Source organism: Pleurodeles waltl, chromosome 2_1 (assembly GCF_031143425.1).
Source record: "Pleurodeles waltl isolate 20211129_DDA chromosome 2_1, aPleWal1.hap1.20221129, whole genome shotgun sequence".
Taxonomy (NCBI): Eukaryota; Metazoa; Chordata; class Amphibia; order Caudata; family Salamandridae; genus Pleurodeles; species Pleurodeles waltl.
The window spans coordinates 372,289,815-372,317,289 of NC_090438.1; the positions used below are offsets into that span (position 1 = coordinate 372,289,815).

Below are 27,475 nucleotides of genomic sequence, written 5' to 3' on the forward strand. Positions count from 1 at the left end.
AGACAAAATCTGATGTAATGCTTGAACCAAAAATACCAGTATCATGGCTGGGGAACCAGCTGAGCTTGGGCAAACAGACAGGTTGTTGGTATCGATCTTGCTGGGCCTTATATCTGAAATGCAAAAGCGGTTTGAAGTTTCAGAAGCCAATCAAATAGGAATTCAAGCTTCCTGCCAAGCCCTAGGTAAAAAGTTGGATGAGGTTACTGAGCGAACCAGAGCAATGGAAGGTGCAATCATCCAGATATCCAGAAAAACTCTGTGGATACCAAACAGCTGGCAAGGCAGAAAAAAACTCAAAGAAACAATATGGAAAAACCGGAGAACCACTCTAGGAGAAATAATCGGAGGATTTTGACCATTCCAGAAGCTGAACCGAAAGGGGATACAAAGATCTTCATAATTTCACTACTTAAAGGAACTGTCCTTAATGACTGCCCTGATGTGAATCTCAAGACTGCGATACAGAGAGCCCATAGAGATCCCTTCAGGAGGAACAGCCAAAAGCCTACGAAGATCTTTATAAATTTATTGTCGTATGTAGTAAAGGAGCTTATCTTAAGCTTGGCGCTAAAATAAATAACGCCTATTTTAGTAATGGGATCACTTTCACCATAAAGTCAGATATCTGTAAGGCCACCGAACAGCACCAGTGGGAATTGGGCAGGAAAATGGATGATCTCCATAAATTGGGAGCCAAAGCACAAATAAGATTCCTGGCTATGCTCCACATAATGTGGAATAATCAGATGTACAACCAAAAACTGGAGTATGTTGACGCCTTAATTAAGTCCATTAAAAAGACTTAACAATGAGAATTAGCCTTTAGTATCATGGCCTACAACTAAAACGGGGAGAGGACGAACACTTGTAATCAGATGATATTTCCCCGATTGAGACTTCTAAGGCATTTGTGTAATGCCAGCTAACACTGGTAAGGTTTCCCAGAGGTGGGCAGTGGATGGGGCACTACGTAGGGAGCATTTGGGCGAATAATAAATAAATAAAAACAGTCCTCATGGTCACTCTTTTAATCTACATGCAGCCAAGCCTACTCCAACATTCCTAATAGTTCCCCTTGGCAAGATCTAGGGCTAAAAGGGGATGGGTAAGGTAATCAAGTTTTTAACTTGGAATGTGAACAGTCTTTGGTCTAAGGGGAGGCAGATATGCGTATTTCAGTATTTAGAGGATAGGGGAGCCCCATCTCAATCTTGAAAGAGACTCACCCGACAGCAATTTAGAGTAGGGTCTTATTTTCAAATCAAAAGTGGATTGATCAGTGTGCCTTTCAGACCTGGCAGAGTACTCCAAGGGGGCTGCTATTATTTTAAGGAGAGGTGTAGAGGTGGAATTGTTGGATCTCAAGACAGACTCCTCTGGAAGGTGGGTTAAAGCGAGAATGAAATATCACACTTTTGCCTGTGCTGGCTTCTGCGGCCCTAACTCGGATGATCCATCATACACCTCGACTTTCGAATGGAAACTATCGTAATCTTCCCTTCCGATAATCATTGGGGGAGATTTCTATACCTTGATGGATATTAACTTAGACATATCTACCAAAAGAGACTGTGTCAATACACCCAAGATGAGGGGAGCTTAAAAAATATGTTGCAAGATCTAGGTCTTACTGATGTTTTGTGTTACCTGTTGGGCCAGCAGAGGAGAGACTTCTTAGTAGACAGCAGCATACCTGGGAAGGCAAGTGAGGTCAGGCATATGCTGGGGCATATTTCTGATCACTCTGCCAATATTATGGTGTTAGAGTTTCCATCTCAGAAAGAAATCCTAGGTGGACCATAAATTGGACCCACCTCTAAGATGCTGGAATAGGTAAGGCTTTGGACAAGGAGAGTCAAGATCTTTTCAGTAACAACATTTAGTCAGCCCCCTTAGCTATTGTTAGGGATGCTTACATGAAATTCATATGTAAACAAGCGTCTATTAAGAACAAGAGAGATAAGGAAGAGCTAAGCTCTATTGAGCGCGAAATTGGCGCCCTTGAGATCACCTTACAAACGTGCAACTCAAAGGTCAACAGGGATCATGTCCTAAAGAGAATTGAGAAGTTACAGGTGAGATATAAAACCGGGGTAGAATTTAAATGCCATGAAAAGTGGCAGGCCAATTGCTCAAGAACCTTTGAATACGGGAGAGGGGTGTTGCTCTGCTGCCATGGAAGGCAAAATCTGATAGATCAACGAATAACATTAAAGATTTCATAGTAAATAACCAGGGGACCATGTCACCTAATTAGTTTCTTCATGAATCTCTATATGGAAAAAACAAACCTAAATATTTCAAGGGACTGGTTGAGGGGTAGGGGCCTCCCTGCACTAACAGGCGAAAGGAAACAAGCCCTAGCAGCCCAGATCATGGAAGAAGACATGAGTGAACATCTAAAAAGGCCAGGAATGGAAAAGCGGCTGGTCCAGATGCTATCCCAGCAGAGCTTCATAAGCTATTACATGAGTCAATTATGCCTGTATGAGGAGATTTGTTTAATTCAATCTACTCTGGGAATGCCCAGATCCCCGATACGTGGAAAGAGGTCAGATTGCAGATTCACACATACCAATCTCACCATCAAACACTGACTTGGAGCTGCAACTTATTTATCCTTACCAGAAAGGCCTTGTCCCAAAAAGGCAGATACACAAGCTTACTCAACTCTTATTAGGCTCAAAAGAAATTGCATCCACTCACTTGGATCCTTTAGCGGTAGGGAGGATCAATGCCATCAAGGCTTTCCATAAACTCTACTGGGTATATTTCTGGGAAGTTTTGACTGTACTGAAGTTTAGCCCCAACTTTATTAGGATCCTCCAAAGCCTTTATCGATCTTTGTCTGCTTCAATTCTACTCATTTGGACTTTGTTAGACCTGACAACCTTAGGGCAGTCTTCCCCCCAACAGTTTGCCTACCTCCTCCACTTTTCTAACCTCGTTTTTGTCTGGTTTTAGGACTCTGTGCACTCTACCTCTACTAATCAGTGCTAAAGTGCTTGTGCTGTCTCCCCTAAGACATGGTAACTCTGGTTTAACCTCAATTTGCATATTAAATGTACTTATAAGTCCCAAGTAAAGTGTTCTACCAGTTCTCAGGGCCTGCAAATTAACTGCTACTTGTCAGCCTGCAGGTCTGATTATGCCACCCACTTAAGTAGCACTTTAACCATGTCTGAGGCTTGCTACACTGCCATATCAACCTGGCAAAATAAGCCTTTTGCCAGCCCCAAACCTTTATTTATACATATAAATCACCCCTAATGTAGGCCCTGGACAACGCAGCGTGCAATGTATTTAAAAGGCAGGACATGTACGGTCTAAGTGTTATGTGTCCTGGAATGTAAAACTCCCAAAGTTGTTTTTCACTACAGCAAGGCCTATCTCTCCCATAAAATAACATTAAGATCACCTTATTACATTTTGTAACTGTAATTCACAGTATGGAAGAGATAAGTTCTTGAGTTTGGTGCCTTTTGACTAACACTTTAAAATCACAACTTATGGTGAAGTTGGATTTTAAATTGCAGTTCTGAAAATGCTACTTTTAAAAAGTTGGAATTTTCTTACGTTAGCTATTGGTACCTGCTGCCTGTCTCTGCATACACGTCTGGGGTGGGTGGCAGACGGGCTTTGTGCATTCCCTCTAAACAGCCACTCACAAAGGGAGCTTAGGTGTGATTTGATGGGCCATCTACCTCCAGATGGGCCACCCTGGGCAGGATGGGACGGAGGAGCAGGGTGCAGCCTCACACATACACCTGAATAGGCTGTGTCCTGTCCCCACACAAAGGGGTGCATACACCCTTGTAGTGAGTCTGGAGCCAGGGCAGAATGGCGGACCTCTGTGCACTTCAAATACCTTTCTTTGAAGTCTCCCCCTCTTCAAAGGCACAACTGGGTATAAGTATTGGACCTCTGACACCAGCACTTCAGTCCACTTCTGGACCTGGGGATACTCTGCCAGGAAGGCAGGATTACCACTCTGCTGGACTGCTACCCTATTGGACTCCTGCTTTGCTGTGTTGACCTGCTGCCTCTTGCCTGGGAGTGAGAAGGACTGGAACTGTATCTCTCAACCCCAGAACCCAGAGTGACTTCAAGTCCAGCTGGTCTTCTGAAGTCTCAGGAACATAAAAGAAGTCCATCTTACATGCATCTGCACCTCGACTCTGCCATCTGTGAGTCTGCCCTGCCAAGCAGTGCTACCCCAGTCCTGGACCCATGGAAGTGGGGCCTAAGGTGCTTCTTCAGTCAACCCATGCATCCTCATTGGAACCAGTGCATCTTTGCCATTTCAGGGATCGGAACGTGAGCATCTTCACCTTTGTTTGGATCGGCACCAGCGCTTCCTCATTGTCGCATGGAGCAGGGACGGTGCATCGCCTTAGGAACCAGCGCATCACCCTCGCAATTTACACATTCTCTGCTTCAGGAGCAGAACCGAAGCATCGCATTCGGGACCAGCACTTCGCCTTCGGAACCAACGCATCGCCGACTTTGCGTGTGAAAAAAACACTTCTTCTGTTGTGGGATGGAACCAACGCATTGCCTCGGCTGTACCCCGCATCTTCCTCAATGCAACCAGGATCAAGGGCCTGAGTAGGACCCTGTATCTGGCCCGTGCTCCATCGCTGTTGGCCTGAACTCCTAATTTTGTCCCGGTCGGTGCAACCAGATAGCCCCAATTGGCGCTTCTTGCTTTTAATCGCTTTTCTACGGATCATTCTTTAAAAACTCATAACTCAAGTTCTACTTATTAGATTATTTTCATTTTGGTCTTGTTTCATTTATTAAATTAAGCTCTTTTTTCTAACCAGGTGCGGCATCTTTTGTGTGGTGCTTTCACAGTTTTACTGTTTGAGGTGTTGCACAAATACTTTACACATTACCTCTTAAGTTAAGCTTGAATGCTCTGTGCCAAGCTACCAGAGGGTAAGCAAAAGTTAAATTACTGTGTGTTTGTGACTTACCCTGACTAAGACTGTGTTTCCTGCTTGGACAGGTTGCATAACTCGGTCAACCAGAAATCCAATTTCTAACAGACTTTAAATAAGAAATTCATATATAGAGGCACCAGGCAAAGCTGTCCTCTCTCCGCCCTTCTTTTTGGATATATATGTGGAGCCATTAGCCCATCCCTTAGGACGGACTCACAAGTAATACCTTTCGTTTCCAAGGGATTTAGGAACTAGATAGCCCTGTATGTAGATGATCTTATAGTCTATACTGCCAATAATGCTAAGACCATCCCCAGACTAAAGGAGTTAATCGAGGAGTTTGGTATCTTCTATGGGTATAGTATTAACAAAGCCAAACATGGGATCATGTGTTTGAATATATTGACAGGGAAGTTAAGACGGAACTTTAATACCTCTATATCTCCAAAATCCACCCTCTGGACACAATCTTTAAATATAATCTGGGGAAGGTGACTAAAGATATCGGCCAGCTACTTGCTGAATGGAAGAATTTACTGTTAACAATCTATGGGTGTGTAAACTTAGTCAAAATGCCAATCATGCCAAAGGTGACACATCCTTTCAACAGCATCTCCCTCTCTTTCCCTAAAAAACGTATATCAAATATCCATGGGAAGATAACTTTTATTTAGGCCTCAAAGGCAATAAGACTCTCTAGGAAAAAGCTAAGGAAGCTATTAGGAAAAGGGGCGTTAGCACTGCCCGATCTGAGGATTTTCCAGATTGCCTTTCAACTTGAGAACTGCAGGATGCGGATGACCTCCCCGGCACCGCAACCTGGGAGGCATGCTGCTGAATGTAATGACTAACAACTTGAAGACAGCAGGTTTCCGCTAAACGTTCAGAGCTTCAAAATTCTTTTAAAAAGTCCAGTTGAAGGTTTTAAGAGCGGCCCTCAAACTCTGGCTTAGATTCAGCTGGCTCTGGCCGTTAAATATTTCTCAGCTTTTCCCCTTATTTGGATTCCATAGTTACCCTGGAGTGCCTATTGTGCTTATTAGACAGATTAAGCTCTCCACTGAAAGGCTCTGTTATTTTCCTTTGGGGGCACCTCCAGACAGTTACGTTCTAAGGCATTAGTTGCAAGGTCTGAGGGGAATCTCTCCAGATTTAAATACCTCCAACTGGCGTCTTGGTATGCAGTGGAAAGGCAGACTGTCAGAGGATCTTTGGAATTAGAGATGAAAGTGCAGGATACGCAGCCTTTGGAAAAAGAGATGTCCATCTGTTACTGGGAACTCCTTGATGCCGAGGTGGAAAAGTTGAAAACCGCACACCAGATCTGAGAGGGTTTAATGCCGGAGACGGAGCTACAGCACTTATGGCAAGTATCTTGGAAACTTCTATATAGTGAGGTTAAATGTGCCACACTAGAGAGAAAACACTTCTACACCCTGCATAGGCTCTATTAGACCCCTCAAAAGATTGTGAAGTTTGCAAAAAGCAGGCCTCATGCTGTAGAAGGTGTGGCTGTCTGAAGGTCAACGACGAGTACATGGTTGTAACCTGCCCCTCTCTCTCTCTGCCTTTTGGGATACCATAAGTACTATTACATCCGAAGTCCTGTCTGTTAAAATAGAGTTAAGCTCCATCGTTATCTTATATGGCTCAGGTATGCCATCACATAACCTCCTTGAGCCCTCTCAGAGGAGCCTGTTATTTTATTTGATGCTACTTGCTAGAATGGAGATTTGCAAAAACTGGTGAGACTTCACCCTCCCCTGCGCCGTGGCTTAAGCCAAAGAATGTACGTGTAAACAGGATGCTGAATGTTCTAATGGAAGAACAAATGCTATATGGTCCTGTTTCTTAAGATGGGAACACATGTTAAATCCTCAAAAGAAAAATACAGTTCTATGATTACATTCCACTGGCCAAAGTGGCCTGGGCTCCATCCAGACTTGGCAAATTTGTTGTGCACGGCATATGGTTTTTCGCCCCTGCATCTCTTTTTGTAGCCTCTGCATGTTTTATGAGGGTGACATGAATTTAAAAAAAAACAAAAAAAACTGTTTTTTACAGCATCAGAACGAATAAAACCTCAGTCTTTTCTCCTTTTAGACTCACATGGGTTACAGCCATCCATTTCAGGATTAAGCCTAATATTGCTTCAATTGTTTTTCTCTACACCCCCTGGAAGCTCTAAAACCACCTGACTGTTAGCAGCGTAGGGGTGAAATTTAACGTTAGAAGCCATTAGTCAGTCATGCAGGAGCTTTATGTATATAATGAATTACAAGAGTGATACACACGACCCTTGGCATTCAGTGTCATATGACCTGTCCCTAATTTTGAGAAATGGATATAGAATTCTGAATAGCTTGGTGGTGTGGTCACATCACTAGAGCAACAACGCCTCTAAAGGATCTGCAGAAGTGTTACTGTTTATAATCCAATCTAGGATACGACCTCTTGTCTGCTTGAAGACATTTGAGTGAACCCAATTCATAAAAGGCTTTCTTTAAATCAACAATAGCACTATTTTCCTGATCACCAAACCACAAGTTGACATCCCCTAAGCTTATTGCGTGCAAAGGATGTGACACAGATGGGATGAGAATTTCCAAGATCTGATCTTCAGATAGTTCACCCACAGTGGATGGCCAGTACAATAACAGGACCATCATGATTCAGGCCAACACCAGGAACTTACTGAATTTAGAAGAGGATTACGAGAACCTCAAATAGTTTAAAGGGATACTATTGAAATTTCAAAACTCACAAGCCAATGCAAGACCTCATAAAAACTAACAAAAGCCCTCCTAACCCACATTCTAATCAACAAACCACCTGTCTTTACAGACTCCCACCCCCTACACCTCATTCCTCTCAAAGACCAGCACAAGCTCTCACCCGGAGGCTACCCCAGTTCCTTCCCATCGATAACCATGGCTTTCCTGCTTGTCACCACCCCAATAGAATTTATTGCTAGGGCACTGTCTTCTACCCCGTACAGCAATCTGCTGCCTTTTGGATAGGTTTACACTATAGAGGCACCACATACATACATACGTATTCCTGACATCTGTCAACAGTTAAGCCTAACAGCCTAAGCCACCTACCACAATTTCCCTTCACTAACAACCACTATGCCTTAAAGTACACTCAAGACATCTATAACACCCTTACAAAATCCAACTGTCATTTAGCATTCATCATTGAAACCTGGTTCCTAGATAACTGGCTTTGTGACTTGCACCAAAATCCCTCACAATTTGTTTAAAAGTACAGTGGTCACGCTGCCCCGAACCCTAACAGGTGTACCATTTATTGTATTAACACCAATCTCATGTGTGTCTAACTTTCTAGGGAAATTTCTCAAATTGGCACCATAGTTATTAACAAAAGCCAACGAAACAACACTGATCATGGGCGACTTCAACTTATAGGCCAACAAATCCGATTCAAAACCTGCAGCAAATCGCCTTCTAAAAATGCAGGCTTAGTTTTCCTACAGGTGGTGGGTGGCCCTATGCATGAAGACGTGCAAACAGTGAACACATGCTTATTTACACATTATAAACATTTACTTGCATTACCAGATATGGCTGGATCACTTCTTTGTTTCCATCAAGCTGTCCAACATAAGTTACAAGTCGATGACTCTCCTCTAAATCTCAACCTCCACTATACCTTAAAGACGTTTCAGAAATATCACTTCAAATGATTTTATGTTTCATATAATGCAGTGATGAACAAACAGTATGACTAAACAGACCCCTGTTCTGTGCTGGATTATCTCTACCACAACATACTGTCTTGCCCTAGATATCCTAACGTCAACGAAAATCTTGAAAAACCAAGAAAGGCATCTTATTAAGCAATAAGTGGTTAAATGGAAATTTTGCTAAATTGAAACACACGCAAGCTGGAATTGTAATGGCAAATGTGGAGGACTGAAAATGACAAAAGCTGCTCTAAAATACAAAGAAGGGGTTACCACAGAGTTAATCAAGAGAGTTAAAAAGGCCTACAACACCAGAAGTATCTTCAAGGAAACAGAATAATATGGAGGAAATCTCCAACATATACCACGGACGGACGAGCTGAGCATGACAACCTGAAATTCAAATGCTTGGTAGATTCTATCCCAAAAAAACATGCCAAAATCTGTGACTTTGTCTATAAAACACTGGCATAACTGCCCTTTCAACCCACCTCGCCACACCCTTACAATCTGACTTCTGAATCAAGCTTCTTGAGAATGCTAACCTTCTGGAGACCAATTTACCCATGAACCCATACTTCAAACAATTACTCCCTTTAACTCACAAATGACACAACAAACTTGATAAACGCCTCTAACTGAGGCTCTTTCTAAAAAAATCTACTGCAGATACCAGGATACTGTTAACTATTGACCAATCTCATACTTCCTCTTTCCCAGCAAACCATGGAAAGGGATAATTACAAGAGCCCATTCACATCATCCAAGATCAGCAGTTTGGTTTTAGACCGTCAGTGACTACTGAGTCAGCCCCTATCAATATACCGAAGAAGCTTCAGCTTTCCATAGTTAAGATGAGAAAACACCACTCATACACCTGAAACTCTCTGAGGCTTATCACACTGCCAACTACATATTACTGCTGGAACGTTTGAAATGCTGAGCATGTGAAACTGCATTTGCTAGGTCATATATATCATTGTTCTTCTCTAAACACAGCCAAAATATCAAGATTGGGTCAGTCAAGCTGACCACACATCAGATACTCTGGCAGGGTGTGGGGTCCTTCCAAAAATGTTCAATATCCAGTCTGATATTCAATTTCTACAAACAATTACTTCCCAAGTACCAGGCAAACTCCCAAATGCCATGAAAATGTACTTCTGGTTTTGCAAATCAAAGCTAGGTACTTTTGGTAGTTCCCAGGTGTAGGTTGAGAGGTGCTACTGTTTATGTAACTCATCGACAACACCAACAACGCTCTAAATCTGCCCACCTCAAATGTTTGCTTTTTTGGTGAAGGACAGCTTTCTTGTTGTGAGAGGAGCAAAAATGAGATCCTAGTTATAGGGAAAACTGAACCCATCCCACCACAAGGTACAGGAACCTTTCCCTCAACTACCCAAAAAGCCAAGAATAAGGGTATAATCTTAAAGTTAGTACTGTCACACCCGTACATGTCAACAGAGTGGTAAAGAGTACTCCGAAATTACTATCAGGTAGTGCTGACAGGAGTCCAGGTTATGACGTGCACCATTTACACTGGCTTCCTCAAGAACCAGACAGCAAGATCTTACCTAAACGTTTTAAAATGCGACCACATCAGGTTTACTCTGAAAGCTCTCCACTAGTTTCCAGTTTAATCCAGGATAAAACTCGTTGTGCAATCCATAAAGTTTACTGGGAGAATAACTTCACAGCATACCCCAGCCAGATTCATTAACGATCATTCAGGGACCTCTTTACAACTGAACTATTCAGACAAGCTTTCTTACTCAACTCCAAGGGTAGCCATCGAGGAGTACTGGACATAGGCTCCAACCATCTTATTTGATTCACCTCCACTATCTCTTTAACTAACTCACGGTTGTCGATTCAACTAGCACTCTAAAGTAATCTCTACATAACAGTTAGCACTATAAAATTCTCACTGGAATGTCGATGTCGTAGGTCGCAGATCTTAGAGCTCCCGCCCGGCGATCCCCCATCTGACAACATTCTGCCATTATTTAAAACCAAAGGGCCCCCCCAGACACCACTGCACGCCACTCTGGGAGCCCTCTGGCACCAGAGAGAGAAACTGCTCATGCTAATCAGGTGTGGCAGCACTGACAAGATGGCGGCTGCAAACCATTGGGCCTCGCACTGATCTCTGGACCAACAGTGCGATATCGCCTCTGCTGGGACTTGAAGGAGCACACACTGTGGAGGTGTCCCTGAGGTGCAGGGACGCTACTGCTCTACTTGCTGAGTACAGCTGTGAGGGCTGCGGAGACTCTACTCAGAGAACCAGCTGTGCTGAGGGACGCTGGGTGAGTAATCGGAGGGGTGCGGCCGAGGTGAGGGTGACTGGACCTGGAGATGCCCAGGGGACCAAGGAGTGAGGACTTCTCTGCCGGCCGGCAGAGCACTATTGGAACATTAACTGGGGGCTTGGGCTATCGCCACCTCGACCACCAGCATTAGAGCCGGAGGAACTGCGCTACAGCATACTGCCCACCATTGGAAGCCTGCACTCAACAGGGTTGGAGGCCCCTGACTCCTGTCGAGGAGGTGAAGAGCAGCAACACAAAACGGACGGAGGAGTTTATGCCCCCCACACATTCGAGAGCACAGATGAATATTGCCCTGCAGTGCAGGGTTGGGGCCCTGATGTGCTGGGTATCCCACCCCCTGGGATTGCTTCATGAAGTCAGTGCTGGTGCGACCCAGGTATGCAGGCACTTAAAGAGAGTACATGATATGACTGGGCTGGCCTCTGGAAACCCCATGAGGAACATTGACTATCCACTGGGCCTGATAACCTGCACATGTCCCTATGGAGGGGAGATGAATCATACCCTGGGCCCTATGGGAAGCACAAATTGTAGATTGAGACTGCCTTAGCATCTGTGGGGTAGAAGCATAAAAGGGTGGATGCCCTAAGCTGCTAGGACCCTGTAGTAACATGTGCAAGACCACGGCGAAGCGAGGGCCAACTGGGTGCCCCGACCACCTGCTTCTCAAGTGACTATATTGTTGACTACCTGATGGGGTCGGAGGGGACAAGGGCTTGCACATTGCCTTCCTGACCCTGCTGGTTGCCCTAAATTGCATAGGGGACATGTCCCTGTGTGCTGCTGCGATTGCTAAGACGCAAGCTCTGTGGACCAGCCTGACTTTCCGGCCTCCGCATCCTGGCAGTTGCACGCAGCAACCTTATCAGGCAGAGACACCGCTGGGCCTGTGCAAATAACAGGGATGCCCTTCAGGAGCATTGTGCCGCCAGCCACTGATTCATATCCATGGGCAAAGCAACCAGAAAAAAGGATTTGGACTCAGAATGTCAGGCCTCGGGAGCAGCAGCCGATTGTGTACATGTAGGTGCCCTGCCAAAACACAAAGAGGACCTTCTGGAGGGACCCACCCTCCAGGACATCCTACAAGCCATTATTGCTACCAGAGAAGCATTGGAAATGAAGATTGATAACCTGGGGACGGACCTGAGCATCCTGAAAGACAATCATCGATGCCTTGCGGAAGAGTCACGGGAAGATTGGTTACGGATATGCCCTCAGACATGGCGACAATGCATAATCAGCTCACGTTCATGGAGGACAAAGTCTGGACTCTGGAGGTCAGGGCAGGAGATAGTGAAAATAGGTCAAGAAGGAATAAGAATAACATTTGCGTCATAGGACTTCCAGAGTTCATTGAGGGGAGAAACATGTTGGGCTACCTCGAACGATGGTTGCGTGAGGAGGTGGCACAGGAGGGCCTCTCTTCCTTCTACGCCCTGGAAAGGGCACACATGATTCCATCCGCTGGGAGCACGGCCTCGACCAGTGGCTGCCCAAGTCCTGTATTATAAGGACCGTGACAACATAATTGCCCAGACTAGGGACAAAGGAGAAATCAATGTTGACAACAACAAAGTCATGATTTTTCCAGACTTTAATAAGGAAGTCCAGAAGCAGCGGTCTATGCTCCTAGATCCCAGGTGACAGTTTTGCCAAACAGGCCCGCAATATGCCAAGTTATTCCTGGCCCAACTGTGGATGGTGGCCCCAGAGGGGGTGCAGTTCTTCCACACCCCACAGGAGGTGTGGGATTGGATCAAGATGCATCCACAGGCTGGGCCCAACCGGGGGTCCCCGAGACATAAAACCAAGCGGAAAAAGTTGAGGAGACAGTGCCCACATACAGGGGCCATCCAGTGCAGAGGCCCAGAAAGAACACAGAAAGCAGTGGAGGTGGCGCGGCCGTGAGCAGAGACTGAACAAGTCCAGCCTCATCATCAAGTGAGAGAAATGCCCGGGCCTAGGACCCAACTCATGATGCCAGTTCTACTGAGTACTGGGGCAATGATCTTCCTAAAATCACACCTGGCACAGCTGACAAACTCATTTCACGAAGATGGGAACTGTAAGATTTACGTTAATTATTGGGGGGTGTAGCAATCAGTAAATGCAGATGTGATGTGGGGGGCCCTGAAATGATACCCTCCTTGCGTTAACCTAGTCTGGTGGGGAAAAGCCGGTGTGTCGCTCTTGAATGGTCATCTCCTCCATCTTTTTGAGGTTCTTGTGGGTGCACACACAAATGCATGTGAGTGTGATGGTTATTTGGATGGGTGGAGTTAACTTACTTGTCCTGGGCTGTGGGACTTGGGAAGTTTGTTGTTTGGTCATTGAGGGGAGATGTTTGACACATGCCTGGAATAATTGTTCCTTATTATACTGGGGTGGAGTGGTTTCCTATGCTTGGGATATCAGAGTCTGGCATGCAATCCAATTTGTCTTTACCATACACAATGGTGACCCCTGTGACGTACAAAGTCCTCTCTTGGAATATTATGGATATGCATGCCAAGAGGCATAAAGTTTTCTCATTTCTTAATAGGATGAGGTGTTCAGGTTGTGCTCCTTCAGGAAGCACACTTCATTGTCAAGGAGGGGGCAGTGCTGCAGCGGAGATGGAGAGGGGAGGCCTATTATACTACATACCCAGCCTATGCAAGAGGATTCATAATATGGGTATGACCTGGGATCCCCTTCCAGCACACTGGGCACCTGATAGATCCAGCAGGCCGCTATGTTGTGATCAGTGGATGGCTAGATGGTTGGAACATCACTATAGCCAAAACATATGGGTCGAAACGTAGACCAGGCGACTTTTTTTGCTGAGCTTTCAAGGGTGTTAGCTCCCCGCCTAGTGGGCTCGGTTATCCTAGGGTGCGATTACAACTGTATAGCGGACCCCATGCTTTATTGTTCCCATTCCCCACTGTGGGGGCTTTAATAAACTCCTGGCACTCACAACACCCAGGGGAACAAGATAACTATTTTTGTTCCAGTTTACATGATATCCATGTGCGTCTGTGTACACCTGATGTGCACAGTTTAGTTCGAACAAACAAATATCTCTCCAGGACCATTTCTGATCATAATCCCTTGTTGGTAAGGCTAGGTAGGGCGACAGCTCGACCCTGCATCCCTTTGTGAAGGTTACAACCAGAGGCACTAGGAGATCTGGTTTTCCAAGGCACAGTTGGAACTGCCATTAAACATTACCTTGATGAAAACACTGGCTCTGCGTCATCTCCTCAGGTGGAAGGGATGCATTTAAGGCTGTTAAAAGAGGTAGATGTATTTCGGAATCAGTATGAGTTCTACTGACTTTGCTGACGGACGTTTTGTCCTCCGAAAGGGCGTTGTGGAAATGAACAACTCAGACCTGGGCACCCAGTGGTACAGACTGATCTCTTGGAGGCCAAGACAAAGTTGCAGAGCACATAGAGTGTTTGAGATGTTTTGAGAATAGAGTGCATGAGAAGAGAGACCGCACTAGTGTGACCTGCAAACCTAGCAAAATGGGGCTCGGTTATTATGGAGTTAGACACTGACCAAGGCTCAAAATTCTACCAAGAGGAGGGTATCAATTATTAATTTTATAAATATCACTCTGGCCTTTATCATGTTGCCACTAAGTGTTCGACAGTGAGGCTTTTTTGGCACCCATACTGTTCTCTACTGTTACACCTGAGAAGGCTAAGGAAGTGGGGGGAGAGATCATGCATCCAGAGATCCGAGCAGCCATAAAGTCCATGGCTCAGAACAAAACGTCTGGCACAGACGGACTACCGGTCGAGTTTTACTCTACCTATGTAGAAGACCTTGTCCCTAAATTAGTGGACATCTAGTTCGATAAGGCAGCTAGAGACACAGGTGTACTGCCAACGTCTACACGGGAGGCCCTGATTGTGCCTCTGCTGAAACTAGGGAAGCCAGCTCATGATAAGAAGGCCTACCGACCATTAACAATGCTAAACATCGATTAAAAGATTCTCAGTAGGATTTTAGCCATCTGACTCCTTCACCACATGCCTACCCTTATACACCGAGACCAGGTGGGATTTATACAGGCTGCAATACAGCACTTAACATTCATATACTCCTCACAGTCCTAGAGGCAGACACATATGACAAGGGGAAGGCGGTGATCTTCGTGGTGCACAATGAAAAGGCTTTTGATAGTCTGGAATAGGCCTACCTCTATAGTGTGATGACACATTTCGGCCACAGACAGGGATTTGTGGCCTGGACTACATTACTGTACGTGGACCGCATCATCTCGGGAAGGCTCTTGTGTGGAGCAAGATACCAGAAAGGGCTGCCCTTTGTGGCCTCTACTCTTTGCCCTGGCAATGGACCCACTGGCTTGTTATGCCAGGGCACGGAACAATTATCAGGGTATAACAGTGGAAGCCCAATCCCACCACATTGCGTTATACACAGATGACCTCTTGCTTTTCCTTCACAACGCAGAATTGGCACTAGCAGAAGCTTGTGATCTCCTGAGGCAATTTGGCTCCCTTTCTGACCTGCGAGTTAACTGGCAAAAATTGTGCTTTTTCCCCACGCTGGCAGCCAGAGCCCCACTGGAGGGTTTGAGGGAGTTGCAGTGGGAACCCAGCTGTCTACCCCACCTGGCAGTGCAGCTCTATCACGATCCTGGTGATTTATTGGAGAGGAATATGGGGAGGGCCACTTGAGTGCTCCATTCCAGCACTGAGTTTTGGAAAAGGCTCCCTCTGTCGGTGGTCGGCCAAGGGGCACTATTAAACATGATAGCTCTCCCCTACCTGTTGTACTGTTTTGTGCTGTTGCCAGTTTGGGGCCTGTGGTGTTTTTCCCCCAAGATCTAGACATGCTTACCATGGCCTTCTTGTGGGGCTCGGGCCCCAGGAGAGTGACATTGATCACATTTGAGACCAGTGGGGAAAGGTGGGTTGGCTATTCCCCATTTCAAGACCTATTATATGGTGGGACAGCTCCCATAGCTAACGCAGTGGATAGCAGGCAGACTTACACCTGGGAGAGAAATGGGCCCCTTTGTCCTTCATCCTCACAGACTAACTAGGGTACCTCTTAGGCTTCACTGTTCCAGTGCAGGTGACACTACGGACACTATGGAATTTCAAGTGTTGCGTTGTTGCTGGGTTAGAAGTCTGAAGAAGATGCGGGTGAGACTGTCATACTCCCCTGACATTCCGATGATATTCCTGGAGGAGCTTCCACTAAAGGAAAGGATGGCTGCAGGGTCAACGACGCTCAAGGCTCTTTTTGAAGTTGAAATCCTCCTCCAGTTGGAGGAGTACCGCCTGAGGCAATACCGACCGCGGGCCACTTCTTCCTCCACGGTGCGGTAACAGCAGTCATTCGTAGATACTACAGAAAGGGCTTGGCAGAACTGCCTCCTGCTTAAGGTTGCCAATACTTGGTTACCGCAACAGGAACCTTTAAAGCGATTACTTGTTTGAATAAAAGGATATTGTGAGACTTGATGTTACTCTTAGGTACTTTTAGAGCCCGCTGGGAGTATGACTTGGGGATTTCCCTTTCAGAGGGGGACTGGAAGACCATTCGAGAGAGAATACCCAAGAAGTCTAGAAACTGTCACTATAAACATATCAATTTTTATGTACTGCACAGAGCCTCCCTCACTTTTGCAAGAATTAACAGGTACTTTGCGGTGGAGAGTGCCAAGTGCTAATGCCTAAGTTAGCATATTATTGGGAGAACATTACTCGAGTACTAGCTGAGATCACTGAGAGGGAGATCCTGTGCACTCCCCCAAACGCTGTCTTTTAAGCTAGTTCCCACACACTGCCAAAACTAAGACTACAAGCCAGTTCCAAGACCTGGCATTTATCATTGCAAAAAGGAAAATACCAGAAACTGGAAGGGTCCGAGGGGCCCCCGGATGGAGGTCTGGAAAAGGGAATTGCTAAGGTGGGTGGGCAATGAGAGTGCAGTGAAGCTTTGTGAGGCCAAACAAGGTCAAGGCTCGCTCTACGTAGCTAGGGCCTGGGAGACGCTAGTAGATGCATTGCAGAGACCCCTCTACATCTGAGAAAATACCCATTACCCCTAGAAATGGTAGCTACATTGAGGGCTAGCTTTCCCCACAGGGATCACACACAAGAGTTATAGAGAGATGGGACTCCAAAGGAAAATGGGATGCTGTATGGAACCACCTCCACAGAGATGCTGGCACACAGACCACCTGCAGAAACTAGAGCTGACCAGGGCACGTATGAGGGTGACCCCATATTAAACATTTTCAAGACCTTCCTCATTGACCTCAACCTCATTCAATTTTGTAATGGCCCAATTTATATTAGAGGCTCCACCCTCGATCTTATTATATCGAAAGATAACACCATCCTACTTGAATCCACTACCCCATGTGAATGGTCAGACCATAACATAATCTCCTTCCTAATACTGGAGAAGGTGCTGACTAGAAAAGGTCAACCTCTTAAACCAAGACATTGGTCCAGAAACTTAAATAATATTAATTCCCTTGATCGTTCCTCTATTGGCAACAACTTCCTGACGCCCCCCACTAACATGACTAATGTTAATAATCTTACTGAATACTACATACAATCCATAATTGACCCTTTGGACATTATCGCTCCTAAGCAGCTATAAAGAACTCCATGCCAAAACTCCAAACCCTGGTTCAACAAGAGCCTTAATGAGAAAAGATACAAACTAAGGCTAGTGGAAAGATCTTGGAGAAGCTCCCCCACCATCTCTCACTTCAAGTTCCTAAGGTCAGCAAGAAGTTCCTATAATAAACATATCCGAAGTTCCGAAGCAGATTATTTTATGTCACATCTAGTCAATGCCAAAACCAGACCCAGGAAATGTTTCAATATCAAACAATATGTAACTCTTGACTTACATTTAGATAACAATGGACGCTTATCAAGTGGCAAGGAGTTCTCTACCTATTTCACTGAAAAGATAAGGAGAACTGATACTGATCTCCACCGCAACTCTCACAATCTACCAACACGTCCTAGGCTCCTTCCTGTTCAGCACCAAAATAGCTTCCCCCTCTACGACTACACCACTAAAAGCAATGCCACATGGAGTACCTTTAAAATCCCGGCTGAAGCAGCTTTACTCAAAATATTAACTACTATAAAACCCTCTAACCATCTCATTGACCCCATTCCCTCCAAGGTCTTCAATCCGCTCAGCCCTTCCTCACTCCCTCTCTAGACTAAGATTATCAATGTATCCCGTGCTCATGGCATGTTTCCAGACTGCTTAAAGACAGGAGAGGTCACCCCTATTCCAAAAAAAAAAAACCCGAATGCAGAACTATCCAACCTTTCCAACTACCGCCCTATCACCAACATCCCGACACTAGCAAAAGTATTAGAGAAATATGTACATATGCAACTCTGTAACCACATTAAACAATTTCAACTCCTTGATCTTCATCAATCTGGTATCAGATCCAGTCACAGCACGGAAACAAGCTAACACGTATTGTCAATGACGCCATGAGAATGGTAGATCAAAATGAATCCTGCCTGCTTATTGTACTTGATCTCTCCTCTGCTTTTGATACTGTAAAACATGATACTATGATTGACCTTCTTGAGAAGAGGATAGGCCTATCTGGTCCTGTATTGAACTGGTTTGCCTCATTAATTCACAACAGATCACTGAGATTCAAAGTAAATCAAGCCCTAACACCACATCAGTACCCTTTTCAATCTACTGATGGAACCGTTTACTGATTTTCTGAAGCTCTTCAACATTCACTACCACATGTACGCTGATGATACACAACTGTATTTGCAAATCTCTTCTCCTGAAGATATTAAAACACTAAACTGCACACTGCTGAAAACGCAAAACTGGCTGACCTGTAATCACCTCAGGCTTAACATGCTCAACACCGAATTCCTCATGATCACCCATCACAATCACTCAGCCCCATAGAAGAATGGCTAAAACAACTCATTACCCTCAATTTCACACCTCACTTGATCAACTCTGCCAGATCTCCAGGAATAATGCTTGATAAACACCTGAACATGCAAGATCACATCAGTCCCACCACCAGGGAAGCTAAGTACCAGCTAAATATACTAAGCAAAATAAAACCTTTCCTGCCCTCTGATGACTTTCAGCCAGCTGTTCAATCTCTAGTCATCTCCTGCTTAGATTATGGGAGCACTACACTGGCAAGTTTATCCAAATTAAGGCTTGCCCCTCTAGGGGCCACTCTAACCTCAGCCACTAGCCTCATTACTCTTAAGGTCCTTCATTACTACACACCTGTCTACCTGATCAAAAAACTTGAACTATCAGATGGTAATCGCTCCTTAAGAAGCTCTAACAGACTAATATTGAAGCCACAAAAGTTCAAAAACTTACAACTGCTATTTCTACGGTTTTGCCCTAAGAATATGGAATGCACTACCACCAGAAACCAGGACAAACCCCTCCTCTACATTCCTCAAAAATGAAGCAAAACAAACTTCTGTTTAATGGACCCCTCCACTAGCTGTACCTATTCTCCGTGCTAGCTCATTTACAAGTGGACTCCTTTTGGTTCTTGGACTTACCGAATAGCTGTGATGTACTCTACCTCTTTTTCTGTTAGCATGACTCCACATGCTTTTTGTGTGTGGACTCCTTTTGGTTCTTGGACTTACCGAACCGCTGTGATGTACTGTATATCTTTTTGGGTTTGCATTACTCCCCATGCTTTTTTCTTACACTACCCATCCTGTCCTAACATGATTGTTACCTCTACAGCACTCTGATACCCGGATGGGTCAGGTTCGGGCTTTATAAAGCTTCACAAATAAATAAATAATTTAGGGAGACTGTCCCCATACCCTCTCGACAGCAAATAGCATACACTCCCATATTTCCCTTAACATCCCTTGTTTGTCACCCATCTGCCCTAATTTCTTTTATAAACCGTAACACAGCAGTTCTCCCAATATCTGCCTCCGTCCCTGCCATATACTTGGCCAGGATGATTCAAGCTACATGTGACCTGGCTTTAGGTGCTCAGAGCTATCAGATGGATTTGCATAGTAGCACCTGCATCACCAAGACTAATCAAAGGTGTGGTCCAAAATTCACTGAACTCCTTTCAAAAGGTCAGTGATGTGGAAACATCGGGTCCTCTATGGTCCGACCAAGCCCTCCAGGAGACGTGCACCTACCCACAACTTAATGGGCCTCATCACACAAAAATTTTTAAAAGATTAAACAATTTTCAAACCATACTGTGCCTGTGGGACTGAAAAGTAGAACTGTTCACCCTAGACTAGCCTTCCGTGGTCTCACACATTTAAAATATTTTCATATATGCTTTTAAAAGTTTAAAGTCAATAACATATCACACTAAATCTGTAGGTATTATGGGCCGGCCAGATCTTTGTTACAAAGCATTGATTTCTTGACGCTGTGGAGCTGGATATTGATAATACAGCTCTAATTCTTTAAAGTTTTGGCACTCCACAAGACTGAGTTGAATTCCAGTGGCTTTTTAGAGTTGCATAAAACTCTTTAGACGTCCTCATCCACTCCCCACTTCCCAGCAAATCTGAATGTATTCTGAATTTGGAGGTGGCTAGGCTGGCCTACTGGTGCGTGTGTTCTAACACTACCTGCGTGAGACCTGGGTGCGTGGTAATGGTGTGCTACATTTTTGAAACATCAACCTGGCGCATAGCTATTTTCTCTCAAAATGTCTTCATTAAAAAGCAACACGAACGTGCAGGAAAAGAACAAAGGATTTGAGACTTTTCTCTGCACCTGAAGATTGCATGGATGTACAAGGTTACTAACGAGTTAGATTGTGACTGCGATACTGACTTCAGAACCTTGGCCTGTGATTTGTCGCATCAATGATATGGATCCAGGAAGAGAGTTGAAGCATGTAAGATCTGTACCATTTTAATAATATCTTTTTTTCTTGTAAATTATTCCGTGTTCGTGAGGGTTCCCGTGAACAATTTCAAAGTCCTGGCAATTTAGCAAATGCAATCAATTACTTTCCTAATGTATAAAAGGCCAGCGGTCTTGAGGTCAAGACCAAAAGAAGCAGGGGGGAGTGAAAGGAAGAGGGAAGAATAAGGCAGAGGACAGACAGAGGATGAAAAAGATAAGAGGAATCATTACGTTATGTATTTATACAAAATAAAGTACTCTTTTATATGAGAGAGAAATTCGGCAGGTATTCTGCAGAAATGTTTCCTGTATACACATTCTGCGAAATAAACTTATTTACTCAAATATCTGGAACACACCTTGCACCCGCCTATACCAATTTCGGATTGTGTGCATGACCTGACATGCTTCGCCAACTGTATGTTACCAGAGTCTACCTCCTCGTCGCTCTCCAAGGATGGTGAAGTGGTTTCCAATGAAAACAAGTGCTCTTATTCGGTTGTTCATTTGTCACATCTACATTCCCCGAAAGATTAGTAATTTTAGCTGGCAGCTTGCAGTGAATTTCTGGTTGTTATGATGCCATTCAGTATACAGTATTATTTGACCTTTTCAATATAAATGCTGCACATCCACAATGGCAGTGATATGACACCATGCAAAGATGCACATAATTTTGATGTTTACCTGTTGATCTGAATCGGACTTTAATATTGATCGATCTGTGATGAGCACTGCCCTGGACAGCTGTCTGCAATAGAAGAAGAGCAAGTAACAACTTAGGGGGCTGGAAAACCCATGCGATGCACAGTGAGTGGCATACTCTTAAATTTGTTTGTCCTATTGCAGTACTAACGCACATTACAACTCTACTTACCTTTAAAAGTAAACCGAGCGTACAAAGCAGCTCTTACTACATATCAAGTTCTGGTGAATTTGGAGCAGGCTAATGTTAACGTGAATGGACAGATGGAACAAGAGCACTCAATATACTGCTGTGAGTAAAAAAAAATAGTTGTTAGCACAATCACTTGGTGTGTGTATTATCAAGCTTTAAATTGCCCACCTTTTCAATTGGGTAATAGGAAAGCAACATATTATAAGTATCACTAGTAATTACGGTAGTAGGTAGGTACTACCCATGCCCTTTACTCCTAATATTATATAACTCCACTATCTTACTTCCCACCACAATGCTATCAGGACTTAGTGGTCTACACTTTTTACAAAACCTGGCCCTCTACTCAATCAAAAAGAGCAACTCAAGGAAAGTATATCTGAGAGCAGTCAGTAAAAGTTTGCAGTGGGTGAGAGGTAATTGGGGGAGATATATAGCTGGGTCTATGCTTCACCATATGATGTATGCAACTCCAGAATCTGGGCCAAGACTACAACATCCCCCTGGGCCAGTTCCTCCTTTAAAGACCATTGTTGGCTAGTTTCAGGATCTGTGGCACACAGTGGAAGAAGAGCCATCACCCCACACGGTCTCACACACACTGAAAACCCTAGGGGGCAGGATGCCACCAGGTCACAAGGTTATATAAAGCCACCAGGGAACACGTTGGGGCCTCCCTGACACACCTAAGCCAAACATGGGAAGAAGACCTAATGTGTCCCCTACATGACCCTGAATGGCACCTAGCCCTACAGTCCTCTCAAAGCATCTCTCGTAATGCACAATTCAAGAACATCCAGCAGGGGTACTGCCTGAGAAAAATCTCTGGATCCAGACCGACTCCTTGGGAAATTCTAAGGTAAGGAATCTCCAACTAGAAGCCTCTTTCAGATGCCAGTTCCATACGGCCGACCTTCAACACATGCTATGATCGTGCCCTAGTATAGTATTCTGTACACAACACCCTAGACTATAACAGAGCTCTCCACTCTGAACCGTAGGGAAGCAACTGCCCTGGAAATCCTTAAACGGGGGAAGAACCACAAATTATGATCACATTTTGCCAATCTCTCTCTACTATTGGCTATAGCGTATCCTTGCCATGCACTGGCGAGCCCAACAACCCCCAGTGATTTCCCAATGGTACACAGTGCTGCTCCACTGCGGGGAAGCAGAGAGCATCATCTTCCACTAGGAAGAAACCTGACATCTCCGTAGCGACCCATGGTAGCAGTGTGGAACACCATGCTTACTCCATTTCAAGAACTGACTTGAGAAGACAGCCACCCCCCCCCCCAAGCTATCTTAAGTAATGTATTTTCACAGACATCCTTCACTTGGCCCGCGGCTCCCTACTATTACCCCACTACATGTCATCAGCCCTCCTCTCCCTGATCTCTCTTTCTCGAAAACCTGACTGTCCAGGTAGCCAGCCCAGATACCGCCACTGTCTGGGAACCCCGCCCACATTTATTTCCCTCCCTGACCTCCTACCATAGACCTTCACTCATGCTATCCCCTTGTTAACCTCCTCCCATTGCAATCCACCTCATTTCCTCCTGTCTCCTCCATTGTTAGAGGATCACACACTTTGTCACTCATCACAGGGTGACCAGGACAAGTCGAATCCAACCTTCACAAAATAGAGCGTCCTTTCCGAGAATGGTTCCCCTATGATGTCATACTACATTAGTGTGACACATTTATTTGAATTTACAAGCTATAGTAATATATGAACTGAAGTTGATGTCTCTATGAATAATCCTAATAATGCTCAAATTGCTTTTTGTGATTGTTCATTTTCCCTTTCAGCTCTGCAACGTTGACATCTATTATTCTACTGCTATAAAAACATCAATAAAAGATTTTTTTTAAAATAGATCAAATTAGGTTTAATCCTTCACTGCACAGGAAAACTAGTGAAGTGCTACTCAAGCTGAATATGATCATGTTCTCTCACATTAAGTCAATGCAAACCAATGGAGGGCTTTTCAAAGGAGCTGAAAATCATCATGTTTTTAACACTAACAGATCTAGTGGCAAAGTGCAAAAAGGCCAGTGACTATCACTTTAAAGAAGCTCCAATGTGCCATGATTAGATACCAACATTGGCAACAACTGAAGAAGACATGTCTAAATGTAGCAAGAAACTAAAACTGTGTTTCTGCTTCAAAATCCAGTCTATGGTACTCTCTCATCAAATGAAACATAAACCAACCCTGGCTAGCAAACATTTGGAAAACATATATACTTTTACTTCACTTGCAAAGTCAGCAAAGGGACTTCGTAAACAATGTGCATATGATCTAGATATTCACCCCACCACGTAACAGAAATAAAATTTTAATTTAAACCAACATCGAGTTGTACTCTCACCTTAACCGCGGAGATCCCAAAATATTTCCTTTATACTGTTGTTTTCCGAGACTTTGAAACCAGCTATGAAAAATACTCTAGAAATAATGGTTTATAATGCAGAACAAAATCTGTGAGGCCTCGAGTAATGAAGGACCTCAAAAACAACCCAGAATTAATAAGAATAAAAAAAACAGACAAAGGGGGCACATGTCCCTGTTGTATCTGGATGAGTTGATAGTGAAAGCCTATCACACATTATCAGATAGAAGCCGTTATACCTTATTGGACCATGACAAGACAAATTATGATTCTGAAAGACCTAAAGCAAAAATTAGATTGTTAGTCAAATCAAGATCACTTGACACATGAGGAAAAACAACACTGATATAAGGACCACCTTAAATGGCTACCTTTCATTTATTTTACAAAGGATATAAAGAAAGGTTTCAGCCACAAAGCATAGCATTATTTATTAGCTAGATCTCAAACCCCATGTACGCCCTTATCATCATATGTCCAATACACAAAAGATAGCCTGAAGAAACTAGGGGCAGGGTTACACATTTGCCACAGGAAGTTTTAAAGGCTACAATAGTTGGTCTACGTAAGTCCATTAGACACTAGGATGGAATAAGAGCCATCCACCAGTTTCTACAAACCAGATCTACACATTACCTGGCATCAAAAATCAGTCTAACGAGCATTCTATGCTTTTTCAATCCCAAAATGTACTTTTTGTATGTTTGTACTTAAGCAACCTGGGCCTTGAAAGAGAGTTCATCATCAAATATTACACCAAAACATTTTACTGGAAGGTGGTAGCCTGTGACCCAGAATACCTGACCACCAAGAGGAAGCTCACATCCTACACCATAACCCCAGTTTTCTTTTAGTTATGATTCAGGCTAGGACATTCGATTGGGAAGAGCAGGCCTCCCACTATTGCCTTCCAGCCTGAGAGTCAGCAGAGTATCTGCATAACACTTGCATGATAGATGATATGCTCAGTGAGGAACCCTGAGGAACCCCACAAAACAAAGCTTGGTCATAACCTAAAAGAGGGCATAAAGACTGGATGGCTACGACACAAAAGAAAGGATCAAATCCAGTATAAAAATGGTCCCCGGACTTTAACCTCTATATGTCTACCCACCATTGGATCATGGCACAAAGTATCAAAGGCTGCCTGTACATCAGAACTGCAAATTCGCCCCAATTAAGACAACTATGGGTCGTTCAAAACCATGATCGGGATGAAATCCTTCTTATGCCAGATTAAGCAGAGAATTATCGGTCATAACTCATAAAGCTGAGTAGTAACTTCCTTTTCAGTAATGTTAGCGCATACGTGGAACAAAGAAATATGACAACAGTTGTCTAAAATGGAGGAGTAAAAGCAAGATTTCTTTAATAAAGGAATAATACAGACCCTTTCCATTCTAATTATTCAGGCAAATGACGTGGTCACCGTTAACACATCCCTGGATCCATAATAGTTGAAATCAACTGCCAAATAAGGGCTGGACGAGGGTCATGATAGAAATAATTACTATAAAAATAAAAAATTAATCTCGATCCGGTGACTTACTTTCAGGCAGCCAAACCACAAACTCGACTTCACTGTAAACAAACCACTTTGAATTCAATTCGGCACTTCACTAGCTGCCCACCAAAAATGCAGCACACCCAAAGTCTAATTTATACAACAAAATAAACTACAAAGATAAACCAGTTTTGAGCAACTATGAGAAACAGGCATGTGGCGGGCTGGGTTGGGGCCCCTGTTCTAGTTGTATGATGGAAGGATTCGCAAGACACGGTATGCTGCTTAAGTGCTCTTTATTTGATAAAGTTTATGTGATTTTTATTCTGGTTCTTCCCCTCTTGTCCCTTCGTGGTGGTGTTTCTCGAGGCCTCTTCTCTCTTCTGTCTCCCTTTGTTCTTAATGGTTTTATCGTTTCCCATTCAGGTTCGTCACGGATCACTTCGGCACTCCAGGGGATGTAGGGGCGTGCTCCAGTCAAGACGGCAACCGGAGACCCAGGGAAAACAGAGAAGTAGGTAAGTGGAGTTTCTAGGGTTCTCTCTTTCTGTGAGTTAGTACAGGGGAGCGAGGTTTAAGGGGTTTTAGTGCAGGTGGTGGGTGTTAACCAGGGTCTGGGTTTCGTCCTTCTCCCTCAAGCACATGAAACGCTCCAGGAAAAAGTGCTTAAAACACCCATGCAAGTCTGTGCTATTGTGCTAAACGATGTGGGTGGTATTATCCTCCTCCCTGAGGAGGTGTCTTTTATATATAAATGATTACCGTCTCATGTACTTCCCTCTCCGCCCTCACCCAGCTTACCCCCCCCCCCGTTTTCCCCAGAATGGGCTATATCGCACTCGAAAGCACGACTGTACCTGAGTTAGCTACGCCCCTCCAGGGACGTGGCTGGATCGTTCATGGGACGGTCGTAGTGTACTTCGTTACTCCTTGCCGGCTTCCTCAATCTGGACCTCCGGTGGCTTGCTCCTCCCGCTCTCCTCCTCCTTCCTGCTTGCCGGCGTCTTCTGCATTGCCTCCCCCTTTGATGGTCTCTCAACCCGGATTTCCAGGTTATGAACAGCGTCCCGGACACTGTTACTCTCATTCGTGTCCCTGGGGTACAACTCCTGCGGTCCAGGGTCGCATTCTGTGACCAGGAGCGCCGTGACCCGGTTACATGTCCCCCACCCCCCCTCAACTGGGGCTGTTCCAGACCCTGATCAGCGGGATATCGGGACAGATAGTCTGCGTGGCACAGTAGATTCCCTGGAAGATGGTTCACCTGAAAAGCAAAAGGTTGTAGTTCCATAAACCAACAGAGTATTCTTGGGTTGGTGTTTTCATGATGGGATAGCCAAGTAAGGGGAGCATGGCCAGTATACAACAGGAAAGGGTGCCCTAGTAGATAGTATTGTAGACATTCAATGGCCCATTTGATGGCCAGGCACTCCCTTTTGATAATTGGGTATCGCTGTGCACGGGGTAGTAGTTTCCGACTGATATACACTATTGGATGACTGGAATCCTCCTCATCCTTCTGAAACAAAATAGCGCCTATACCTATGTCCGAGGCGTCTGTCTGTAGATGAAAGGGTTTATGGAAATCAGTATGGGCTTAGAGGTGAGGTATTTCTGTAGGGATACATAACTCTTATGTTGGGTCGGTGTGAGATTGGTGATCTTCGTTGGCTGACCCTTTTTTAACAGATCGGTTAGGGGGGCTGTAAGGGTGGAATAATTAGGGATAAACCTCCGATAGTAACCTACAAGACCCAG

General features: G+C 44.5%; 1 protein-coding gene across 2 annotated transcripts in view; it reads right to left on the reverse strand.

Annotated features, from left to right (window-relative positions):
• The window catches only part of CHM (CHM Rab escort protein), an 810,608-nt gene that overhangs the window by 189,152 nt on the left and 593,981 nt on the right, over positions 1-27,475 (reverse strand). For both annotated transcript variants that reach the window (XM_069212659.1, XM_069212657.1), the window contains exon 11: positions 21,606-21,669. In XM_069212659.1, the coding sequence (XP_069068760.1) occupies positions 21,606-21,669 (64 nt within the window). The remainder of the gene's footprint in view (positions 1-21,605; positions 21,670-27,475) is intronic.